Source organism: Pistacia vera, unplaced genomic scaffold, assembly GCF_008641045.1.
Source record: "Pistacia vera cultivar Batoury unplaced genomic scaffold, PisVer_v2 Contig1191, whole genome shotgun sequence".
In the NCBI taxonomy this organism is placed as follows: Eukaryota; Viridiplantae; Streptophyta; class Magnoliopsida; order Sapindales; family Anacardiaceae; genus Pistacia; species Pistacia vera.
The window spans coordinates 109,765-121,511 of record NW_022195239.1 but is presented as its reverse complement, the minus strand read 5'-3'; the positions used below and the strand labels follow the sequence as shown (position 1 = coordinate 121,511).

The 11,747-nt window shown below is 34.7% G+C and overlaps 1 protein-coding gene across 1 annotated transcript; it reads right to left on the bottom strand.

The window, feature by feature from the left end:
- Positions 1 to 220: 220 nt before the first annotated feature.
- Positions 221 to 1,681, bottom strand: LOC116111555 (F-box protein At5g50450). Its single transcript, XM_031397727.1, has 3 exons — positions 1,371 to 1,681; positions 1,117 to 1,279; positions 221 to 1,026 (listed from the first exon to the last, which is right to left on the bottom strand). The coding sequence occupies exons 1-3, from the start codon at positions 1,547 to 1,549 to the stop codon at positions 310 to 312; spliced, it is 1,059 nt and encodes a 352-aa protein (XP_031253587.1). The 5' UTR covers positions 1,550 to 1,681; the 3' UTR covers positions 221 to 309.
- Positions 1,682 to 11,747: the final 10,066 nt, after the last annotated feature.

Sequence of the window (11,747 nt, the reverse complement as noted above, 5' to 3'; positions counted from 1 at the left end):
CAAGTTGTCAGGAAATGGTGAAACACACCTAACCACCTCCACAACAAATTCTGGTTACATCATTTCTCTACACCATCCTCCATCACATTTCAAGAAAGAAAACCTGACAATTATTTAAAACAAAATTTGACATTTCTTGTAAATCCAAACTCTAAATAATTGAGTTTTTATCATTAATTCTTATAATAATCAATTTCAATTTCCAAAACCTTTTTTTTTCTTTATAACATATCTACACAAAAGTAAATAAAATAAAATGAACATCATACCCCCAAGTTCACACTAAAATTCGCTTTCTAATCCCCATCATCAAACGGGCCCCACATTCCCAGCTCCCACGATCTCCATTCCTTCAACCCCATCACCATCATCCTCAATAATCCATCGATCCATCGGTACACATTCTTTCTTATGTCTCAACTTCCAATCAAGCGCCTGACATCCTCTAGAACAATAATTTACGGTCCCACAAACGGAACACCGTCGGAACTCGTGTGAACGCGTCTCGGGTCGACCGCACCCCCTATGCGAACACAACCTTAAACCGGGGGCTAACTCACCCTTACCCGACTCGAACCACTCTTTTAAGAATCTGTTCACCGGGTGCATCTCGGGCTCACCCACATTATACCCGAAATCACTTAATAACGGACAACCCGAAGTAGTTGAACCGCAATGTAAACGTTTGGGATGAGGTGTCCGCGTCAGAGGTAAAGGTGAAGATTGCATGAATTCACGTGCGTTAGCTTCGACTAATAATCGGCGACCTTTCACGATGTTTTGCCGCACGCCGTAGCCGTCTTGAAGGCAATGACCTAGCTCACGTACGGCGTCGATGTGCCCGAGGAAAGCGGCTCGGGCGCACAGCGCGACGCCGGCTCGGAGATCTTTCTCGTTTCTAGAAGCGCCGCTGCCGTTGAACTGTATCACGGAGAGAGAATAAAGAGCCGGCGCGTGTGATTTGATGGCGGCCTTAGCCATTAGAGAGGTTCCGCTCGCTTGGTTTTGTAAACAGTAAAACCGGATCTGTCACCGTCAGAAAAACACGTTAAAACGGCAATTTAGCTGTGAGATAAGTGATACGATAAGTATAAAACTAAAAATATATGTACGGACCATGCCGAGAGCGTAGGCGGAATCGGTGTTGCCGGCGTTAACACACAGTTTGAGAAAACGGTGCGCCGACTCTGACCAGTTCTTCGCTCTGATTGCGAGTGTATTTGTACCAGCTTTTGATAAAACCAGTGGATGAAGACCTAAATGGTTCAATCTTTTGCATCTGTTCATTTAAAAAAAAAAAATAAGAGGAAGAAGCGAGCAAGAAAAAGTAGTATAATGAAAAGCATGCATGAACTGCAAAAACAACATACGTTAAGAGGACGTTGATGAAATCTGAGGGACAAGAAGCGGAGGAGCTGAGCTTGGAGAGGATGTAAACGACAAGATCGTCCGGTAGTCCATCGAGAAGATCAGGTTTTTCGGCGAGGTCCGGTTTATCCGGTTTGGCGGCGACTTTAGGAGAAGTTTTGAGTTTTTTCCTGAGAAACATTTGATTGATGGTGTGTTAGGACAAAGAAGAAAGTGGTGAGTAATTACGAGAGAAACGGGAGTGTGTGTGTGTGCTCCTTTAAATTTTGTTCTTATATGAGTCGTGGTTGCTTTGTCTGCTCTCTCTTTAACTGTGCTCTTCTCGATAAAAGCGAAACGAAAATCAAACCCAATGTTGCGTTAAATACAGAACACCCCCAAAACGCACCAATGTCTTTCGTTTTGGATTGGACCCACTTAACTTAAAATTGAAATGATTTTACTATTAAACTAATCATTTCATAACCCTATTGTGATCCCCCGTTTTACTTAAAACCCAGATCTCTCGTAACCTTCCGATCTACGAGAAGCTTGTTTATAATTATATAATTATATTTTTCTCTTTGATGAAATATTTAATTTAAAAGAGGTACATGATATTATAAAATTGAAATAATTTTATTATTAAACTAATCACTTTATAACTCAATTGTGATCTCCCATTTTACCTAAAACCCAAGTCTCTCTTGATCTTTCGGTCTACAAGAGCAGCTTGTTTATAATTATATAATTGTATTTTTCTCCTTGATAGAATATTTAATTTGAAAGAGGTCTAATATGATATTATGATTTTACTATTAAACTAATCATTATATAACTCAATTGTGATCTCCCGTTTTACTTAAAACTCATATTTCTCTTGATCTTTTGGTTTATGAGAGCAGCTTGTTTATAATTATATTTTTCTTTTTGATGAAATATTTAATTTGAAAGAGGTCTAATATGATATTACAATTTAATCGCTATCAAAATTTTGGAATTTAAGTTGTATTCAACCTTTCTTTCTCTCCATCCAAACATGTCAATTCAACTTATTCTACAAGATTGACTTTATTATTATTAATTTTGGCCCACTATTTTTTACCCCCAATTTATAGTAAAATAAATATTCCCCCTTAGTTTTTGAAAACGTCCACTATTACCCTCAAAGTTACTCTCCGTCCGTCACATTTTCTAGTTTGACCCTTGTTTTCATTATTAAGAAAATTAATAATTTTAAAATTAAATACTAAAAAAATTGATGGAATTAACAATTAATAACACATTAAGAAATAATCAAATATAAAAAATTAACCCTAAAAAGGTTCATCAAAATCATAAATTTTCAGTCAGCATAAATCATATATGTGAGGTGAATTGTCAAGATTGCTCTGTTATAATAAAGTTTAACATCTGGATTTAAAAAAATATGGATAATATTGGGTGTTTCTAAAACAAAAGGGGGGACATTGTCCTTTTGAAATACATTGGGGGACAAAATGTCATTAGACTTTATTTATTTATTGATTTTTAATTTAAAGAGCAAAACATAAAAGATTTGCCGACGTCGATATTCTTAGAAAACATGTACAATGAATGGTCAAAGTGGCCCCCGGAAGAAGGGTAGCAAAACTGATTCAATCAGGAGAAATAAGTAAGAATTCATAATTTAAACATCTGGTCTTGGAAGTTAAAATGTCATGGCAATGGTTGAGCGTTTTGAGGTTTGCATTAAGTGACAATAGCTTTCAATCTCTACTTCTTTCCTTTCAATTAATTAATAACTAAACCATCTTATTTCCCCAAATAATTAAAGCTTGGATACGACATTTACCTGTTCAATTCAAAATTAGTACAATCTTTAATTGTCAACCATAACTTTCTCATTGAATTTTTATTTCTTTCTTCCTAGATTTAAACCTTAAAACCATCTATAACAATAATATTATAATTTATTTAATTATTTAAGTTTATAAAGTATTTAATAAACTTCAAAAATTAGTTAAGATATACACAAACTAATATGAAGACCCTGATTATCATTATATATATATATCAAAAATATATTAATTATGTATTTCACAAGTAAGAGGTAACGTCAAAACAATTCACAAAGATTAACATTACCCTGTTAACCCTTCATGAAGATAAATAAAAATTTTTAATTGATCCTATAACTATTTTAAGGGACTTCTGATGATTCCTAAACAATATGATAAACGTGCGATTTGACTGTATGGCTATGCCAAATCCCCAAGTAAAGATGGAAAAAATAAAAAATATGTGGTGGTTTATTTTTCAAGTTTCGATAGGATGTCACATGACAAGATGCGTCTAATACAGGTTTGGAGAAGAGAGTAATTAATTAATGGTTTTCTTTGTTCAAGAAAATAAATAAATAAATTATGTGACGCCTGCCCCAAACTTGCTTCAGATTGTGCTAACTTAGAAGAATGATCACAGCCATAACCTATTTCTTTTGCACTCTATTTAATTATAGAGTAAACGATTTTTTCCCAACGAAGGTTTGCCTTAATGACACTTTCCCACCTAAAAGATTTCAAAATAAAACTTTCTCATCCAAAGTTGATATTTTATTTACTATCTAGAATACACTTTCTAATTCTACGGTCAACAGATAACAAACTCAGCCTAAGCTATTAAAGTTTTTAAAGAGGGGATATCGATGAGTCTTTTGATAGTGGTAAGTTAGATTTTAATGGTTGGGATTGATCGAAATATAACTTAGGAGGGGCGGCTATACGTTTCATAAATCACTCGATTGTCGGCGATTAACGAGGTCGATAAGAGTAAGGTTTGAAGGGTTTTGATGAGTAATGATCAGAGAAGAGAATAATGATGGTTTGGAGTCGTAAAGATGTTAGAATCAATCTACAATTGGTCATAATATAAACTTTGGATGGCAAAGTAATATTTTGAAATTTTTTGAATGGAAATAATTATTAAGGCAAACCTTGGGTGGAAAAAGTCGTTTACTCTTAATTATATCATACACTGATCTTTCTTTCTCCCTTTTGCATATCAATAATTTTGTGAGAGCTTTTTAACAAAATCACGTTAATTTATCATGAATAAAAAATAATAAACAAGTTGAGTTGACATATAATAATTATCAAATTGGGAGGCTGTGAAAGGTTTGCAAAACAAGTTAAGGTAGGATGGAGATATTTATGAGTGGGAGGAATAAAAAATGGGGATTTGTCTTTGTATATAATTTGGATAAGGTGTGATTGTGAAGATGTGGAAGAGTTGGTGGAAAACTAATCCATTTGAATTTGATTACCAATAAAAGGTAAAGGAGACGACGATCAGCTCTCTGGTTTGGTAGAGAAGGAATATTGCATTGGTGTGGTGAGCCGCAATTAATATTTTTTACTTTTCTCCTTTAATTATCCTTTCATATAATATAAGGCCCCTTGTGAATTCAGACTTATGAAGAAATCGGCTTAGCACCCAATCCTGCTTGGCTAATCATTTCTGGAACTACAAGATAAGTCAAAATTCTGAACAACGTGTTCACCATCAAAAGTGGCCACCATCCGATAATGGATTTATCGTATATTTTCAAAATTATTTTATTATAAGAAATATGTATACGTATTTAAGAAGAATAATAGTATACGTATGCGGTATGCCTTCCACCCGTGGACATTAGAAGCCTAAGGCGACAGAGATTGATATATATATATATATATATATATATATATATATCGATCGATTCTTACGTCAAATGATTTGTAAATTGTAAGAGGTAAGAACAAACTGTGGGAATTAGCCAAGATCACAAGCAAGGGTTGCATCACCAGACTACTAATTTTTTTCTTTTCATCAACTTCGAGAGTTTGGTCGGTCATCATACACAGTAAAATATAAACCTGCATGATTGCTTCTTCTTTTGGGTTGGCGATAGCCGATAGATGACAGCGAAGTTGTTCTTTGTTTTTTCTTTACTTACTTTGTGTTTCAATATTTTCAAATAATTAAAAAACCTTTTGTGATTTTTTTTTTTTGATATTTTTCTAGAGGTTTTTCTGATATTTTTCAACCCTTTTGTTAATTTCACAAAACCCTCTCGAAAACACTGTGAAATCTTTTAGAAAAATCAAAAAATTCTTGAAAAATATTTAAAAAATCTCTTGAATAAAATTAATCCTATCTTAGTACACTACTTTTATTTCTTCTTAAAAAAAAAAAAAAAAAAAAGAGAAAAAAACTTTTTGTAGGAACATGATAAGACAAAAAGGAACAGTATGAAACGCTCTATATATTATAACGTTTGCATAGACAGTCAATAATGAAAAGGGAAGCGAAACTTGGCTTGTTGACCTCGCAACTGAGGGGAGACTGAAAGTAAGAATGATGAGGAACCCTAGTGGTTGATATGAACCCCACAAAACCTATTTTGGTTTAAAGATTTGTATAACCAACAGATGGAGAGTCAGAAAGAGAGAGACATGCCACCTTAAAGGAGATGCATTTTATCCGATGGTTTCATGTTTTTTGCTCCACTCCCAATCTCATTATTAACTTGAGGCAGCCGCACTAAAAGCCTTTCCACATGCTACAATTTTATGATCGAACACCTTCAGAATGACACATAAGATAAGAATAAGAAACAAAATATTATTACAAAAACAATGCTCACTGTTGAAGAATTACCACATTCATCCAAACATCTCCTGTGCCTCGAAACCGGAGGGATGTTAACTGCTTCCGGAAAGCATTTATTGGGCTTTGGGCACATGCAAATATGCAATTGGAGCATCTGTGTTCATCGTCCCAATCCAAGTTTTGATTACAAATGCATTTGGTTTATTATTTCATATCCTATTCCTAATCATATTCTCCAAATAACTGTTTGTTTTATTATTGAAGAAATATTATTATATTATATTTAATTTTTTAGACTCCTTAAGTTTATTAACTTAATTAAATCCCATAAAAAAAAATTTAAAAATTAATAAAAATAACCCCACCTACTCATAGTTGCTAGATTCTGACAACCACCATTGGTTGTGACCGGAATCTATCACAACGGCATAAAAACGACTGAAACTGACCGTTTATTCTCTAATCTAGCCGTAGATCTGGCCGAAAAAGGCCAGATCGATGCATCACCGACTGGTCTGCATCGTAACGACAGATTCTCATCAGATTCTGATGGTGGTGGCTGGAATCTAGTATTGTGGTAGGTAGGGGTGTTTTTGTTATTTATAAATTTTTTATATATTATGGTGTTTAGTTAAATTAACAAACTTATAAGATTTTTTTGTTAATTTTTAAATTTTATCTCATAATAATCACTCTATTCAACTACCTAATATTATTTTTAAAATAGTATCCAAAATAATAAAACAAACTACAAACTATATTTTTAGAGAATTTGCTTCCGTGCCTGCCATCATCACCGAGAACAATCACTTTAACGCTGACATCAAATCTTATGTAGGTCCACATTAGAATACTAAAAAGTAAAAACAAAATTTTTATTTATTTTTATTTATATTATATAAGAAAGTAAAATAAAAATGAGTAAACAACTTTTTACAACCCAAGGTTTGCCTTAACAAATTTTTTTCGCTAAAAAAGTTTTAAAATATTACTTTTCCATCTAGTGTTTCTATTAATGCTCAAAATATATTTCACATTTTTTCAATCAACATTCGACAAGTTACCAGGAGTTAAGATAAGAGAGTCTTTATAGAGTAAAGGCTAATGGATCGAAGGTGATAATCAATTGAATATTCATAGTTAGAATCAATAGGAAATTAGAAAAAAATAAGAAACCCTATATTTGCAGTGGTAGACAATCGATAAGAAATCAGATGTCAAAGTGAGAGGAGACCAAAGGTTCAAATGATAGTGATGGAGAGAATATTCACCGTTAGAATCAGCTTTGAATAGTAACAAAATATTAACTTTTAGTAGAAAAGTGATATTTTAAAACTTTTTGATCAGAAAAGTGTTATTACGGTAAACCTTAGGCAGGGAAAGGTCGATTACTCAATAAAAAAACACAAATTTTAATGAGTATACTTTTTTTTTTTTTTTGGCTTTTTGTACTCCTAAACACAATAACCCACAAATTAGTAATACATTTTAAAATGCATTAATTATGCCTATTGGCTATTAGATTTAATCTCAACTTTTGAGAATACATATATAAATCCAATGGTTCATATAGTTTGTATTGTGTGTGAAATTATGTAAATATTCTGATGCCCATGAATTTTATTTTTCCCACTTAATAATCTATCATAAACTACTTTTAATTCAATAAAATACTTCCAATGCTTTATTTTAATTATCATAATTACCTTTTTTTTTTTTTTTTTTTAGATCTATTTGATTAGGCAATTTGATTAGGCAAGTACTATAAATTAGAATAGGAGAAAATGATTTGAAGTACTTTTGATATTTTAAAAGAAAAAAAAACATTTTAAAACGCATTGTTAAATTGAAAAGATTATGAACAATTGCTGTGGACAATTTAATCTTTTGAAACCAAAGAGTATACGACTTTTTTCGATCCAAGGTTTGCCTTAATGACACTTTTCCACTCAAAAAGTTTCAAAATATCACTTTCTTATCCGATGTTTATATTTCTTTAGTACCAAAAATACATTTCACTTTCTCAGTAGGCGTTCGGAGAGTTACCAGGAGCTAGATCAAGAGGGGTTTTGGAGAGTGAAGGCCGATGAATCAAATAATGGTAATTAATTGAACATTCGCCATCAGAATCAGTCAAAAATCAACTAAGAATAGGAAACTCTACCTTTGCGATAACCGACAATCGACGAGAAATCAGGTGTTGGAATAAGAGGGTTTTATAGAGAGGAGACCGGAGGTACAAATAGTGGTGATGGAGAGAATTTTCACCACCAGAATCGGCTAAAATTGGCTTTGAGTAGTAATAAGATATTAACTTTGGGTGAAAAAGTGGTACTCTCAAATTTTTTAGGTAGGCAAGTGTCATTAAGACAAACCTTGGGTGAAAAAAAGTCTTTACTCATAAACCAAATTAACAAAGCTTGTAGAATGGTTAATTGTGGCGTACCAAACTAGATGATTAATTATTCTCTGTAAAATTTCATTAATTTCGGTGCATTGATCGCGCATGCATCAAGTCATTGTGATAGATAATGACGTATAGTTTCAATTTTCTAAATTGTTTGTGGGCTCCATCAAATATTTAAAAAAAGATTTCTCAATGTTGATTAATCTGAGATAAGATTAAGCTTGAATGTATCATATAAATTAAGAAAAAATAAATAATAATAATAATAAGAGATGTATATCCAATTCATCATCTCTCCACATGTAGTTAATATAGTTTAATGAAGTCTGGTCTGTTTGATATCTATGGGGCTCCACTTGGCCCAGTCTCCGACGCTTAAACCCTATCCAGTTTCTTTGCGCGCCCACATCTTCAACCCGTCTTTTTCACTTGGCCTTTCTTCTTTTGTCAGCTCTTCCCATCAACCAAATATTAATCCCTAAATTCAAATCAACCAAAATAGACATGCATGATTATGTGCTCAACTTTTGGCATAAAAAAAATTCCAAAATATACCTAACGGATTGGGGACACCTTTTTCTGCATCAAACTGGAACAAACCTTCCAATGCTAGAAGTACATGAATGATATCCATAGTGTAATTAATTAGTAACAGCCCAGCGCAAGCTCGAGAATTTCCAGTTTATATAGTATGAAGCATGGTGTTGAGGGAATGCAGGCAGTGGTCCTTGGAACTTGGAAGATAGGCAGTCTTTGTTTTATGTACAGAACAGAACGACGCAGTGTCAATTCCTGGGGCATTGTATGGCTACGAATCATCGCTCTTTTGATTTTACTAGTCTTCCTCTGCATGGTTGGGATACGGTGAGAAATAGCTCGCTACCTGGCTTTTTGTGAAAATGGCTTAAATTAAGTTAAACGTTTTACAGCTGATGGGATGGGGTGGGGCGAGGGCGAGTGACGTTTCGAATACGGGATCGATTCAATTAAGACACATAACATCTGTATTGGAAGATTTTTGGATTCCATCAGGGTAATAATGAAAGGACCAGATGAAACAACGTGCATCATTAGGTTAGGCTGCATTTATTAATGAAAGTTCATGACATGAATAACGACAATGGCGATGTCTTAATCTTGTTAATTAAATTTCATATTATCAATAATTAAAGGTGGAGAGTATTTATATTTCCACTCTCGTAAATATAGCTATCATGTATTATTTATATAAATTTAGACTGTTTGCTTAACACTCGTGTTCAGGTCCATTGACTCATGTTTTATAATTTTATAATTTACATCCTAAAATGGCGGTTTGAGATTTAACAACACAACTTAACCAACACAAGAACCGTCAAGCCAAGATAGATGTATAATGTTCTTTGTTCTTTGAGCAAATTTTCTTCACTTTTGTCTTACTAAAAAAAATTATACAATTAATGTTATTTAGGTCAAACTTTAAGGACAATCTTATAAATTTTTCCTTCTTTAGTAGGACTGTTTTCAAGCCGAGTCGAGCCGAGTTTTCGGCTAAACGAGCTCAGCTCGTTAAGGGAGAAGGCGAGTTCGAGTTCAAGCCGAGCCAGACAAGCCACTGATTTCTTGGCTCGGCTCGAACTCGTTTAGGGAGAAGAGATTTCAAGCTTGGCTCGCGAGCCGGTTTAATGAGCCGAGTTCGAGCTGGCTCGCGAGTTAGCAAGTACATATACATAAGTGCAATCCATCCACTTTGCATTAGAAATATATAAAAAACTAAACAAAGTTATGTCTTGAAGCCATCAAAATTGAACCAAATTCATCAGTCACATGCTGCATCTTCCATCCTAATCGTTTCATGTAGTGGCTTTCATTCAGATAAAAAAAAAAAAAAAACTTACTAAAAGTTGGAATCGAAAGGCATCAGTGACAAGATTGACGGCAGGAACAATGGGCAACACCAACATGAGTGCGACAGCAAGAATAAGGTGGCAACAACAATGACCAGACGACGATGACAACAATAAGAAGGCGACAACAGTGGGTGATGGCGACGATGACGATGACAACAATAAGAAGGCGACAACAGTGGGCGACGGCGATGATGATAGCATGGTGTTGGGCAACAGCAACAACAACAGCATGGTGTTGGGCTATGGCGACAACCTAGTGGTGGATTGGGTTTCAGTGTTTCACGACGAGAGTTGAAGGGGTAGATGGAGTCTGCGACGTCGACAACACTCTGGCGAATCAGATGGTATTAACGGCGACGACGAAGCTCACCGGAGACGGCTGGAAAATCAGTTGAAAATTGTATGGGTTTGGTTTTTTTTTTTTTTTTTNAGCTAGCTCGCGAGTTAGCAAGTACATATACACAAGTGCAATCCATCGACTTTGCATTAGAAATATATAAAAAAAACTAAACAAAGTTATGTCTCGAAGCCATCAAAATTGAACCAAATTCATCAGTCACATGCTGCATCTTCCATCTTAATCGTTTCATGTAGTGGCTTTCATTCAGATGAAAAAAAAAAAAAAACTTACTAAAAGTTGGAATCAAAAGGCATCGGCGATGAGATTGATGGCAGGAACAATAGGCAACACCAACACGAGCGCAACGACAAGAATAAGGTGGCAACAACAATGACCAGACGACGATGACAGTAATAAGAAGGCGACAATAGTGGGCGACGGCGACAGCGTGGTGTTGGGCAACGGCGACAACATGGTGTTGGGCTATGGCGACAACCTGGTGGTGGATTGGGTTTCAGTGTTTCACGACGAGAGTTGAAGGGGTAGATGGAGTCTGCGACGTCGACAACACTCAAGTGAATCAGATGGTATTAACAGCGATGACGAAGCTCACTAGAGACGGTTGGAAAATCAGTTGAAAATTGAATGGGTTTGGTGTTTTTTTTTGGGCAAAGAGGTTATGTCAACGATTTTAGGGATTTTAAAATCGGGGAGGGGGTGTCTTTGTCATTTTTGAGAACTTTTTGTATTTGAAATTTTAGTTTAATCCCCCATACTTCAGAAAACCCTCAAAAAACCCCCACTTATTCTAGCCAGGCTCGGCTCACGAGCCTAACAAGCCAAGTTGAGGTAGGCTCGAACTCGGCTCGGTCTCTCTCACGAACCGAGTCAAGCCGGCTCGAAACCATACGAGCCGAGTCGTTAACGAGCCAAACTCGAGCCGAGCCGAGTCGGCTCGTGAGTGGCTCGGTTCGTTAACTAGCCCTATTTAACTTTAGGGACTGTATAATAGATTTGATAACTTTTGTGTATTAAGATAATAAAGGATTGACAAATTAAGTAATTAGGTTTATTTTATTTTCTCATTGTGAAATTATTTTTGTTAAGGATGTATTAAATACTTTTTTTAGAA

What these genes read in the sequence shown, in the direction of transcription:
- LOC116111555 (XM_031397727.1), bottom strand. Translation starts at nt 1,549, where the DNA reads ATGTTTCTCAGGAAAAAACTCAAAACTTCTCCTAAAGTCGCCGCCAAA. An exon ending in TTCATCAACGTCCTCTTAAC is followed by an intron (nt 1,280 to 1,370) that starts GTATGTTGTTTT and finishes TTAAATGAACAG; the next exon opens with ATGCAAAAGATTGAACCATT. An exon ending in CCGCCTACGCTCTCGGCATG is followed by an intron (nt 1,027 to 1,116) that starts GTCCGTACATAT and finishes TGACGGTGACAG; the next exon opens with ATCCGGTTTTACTGTTTACA.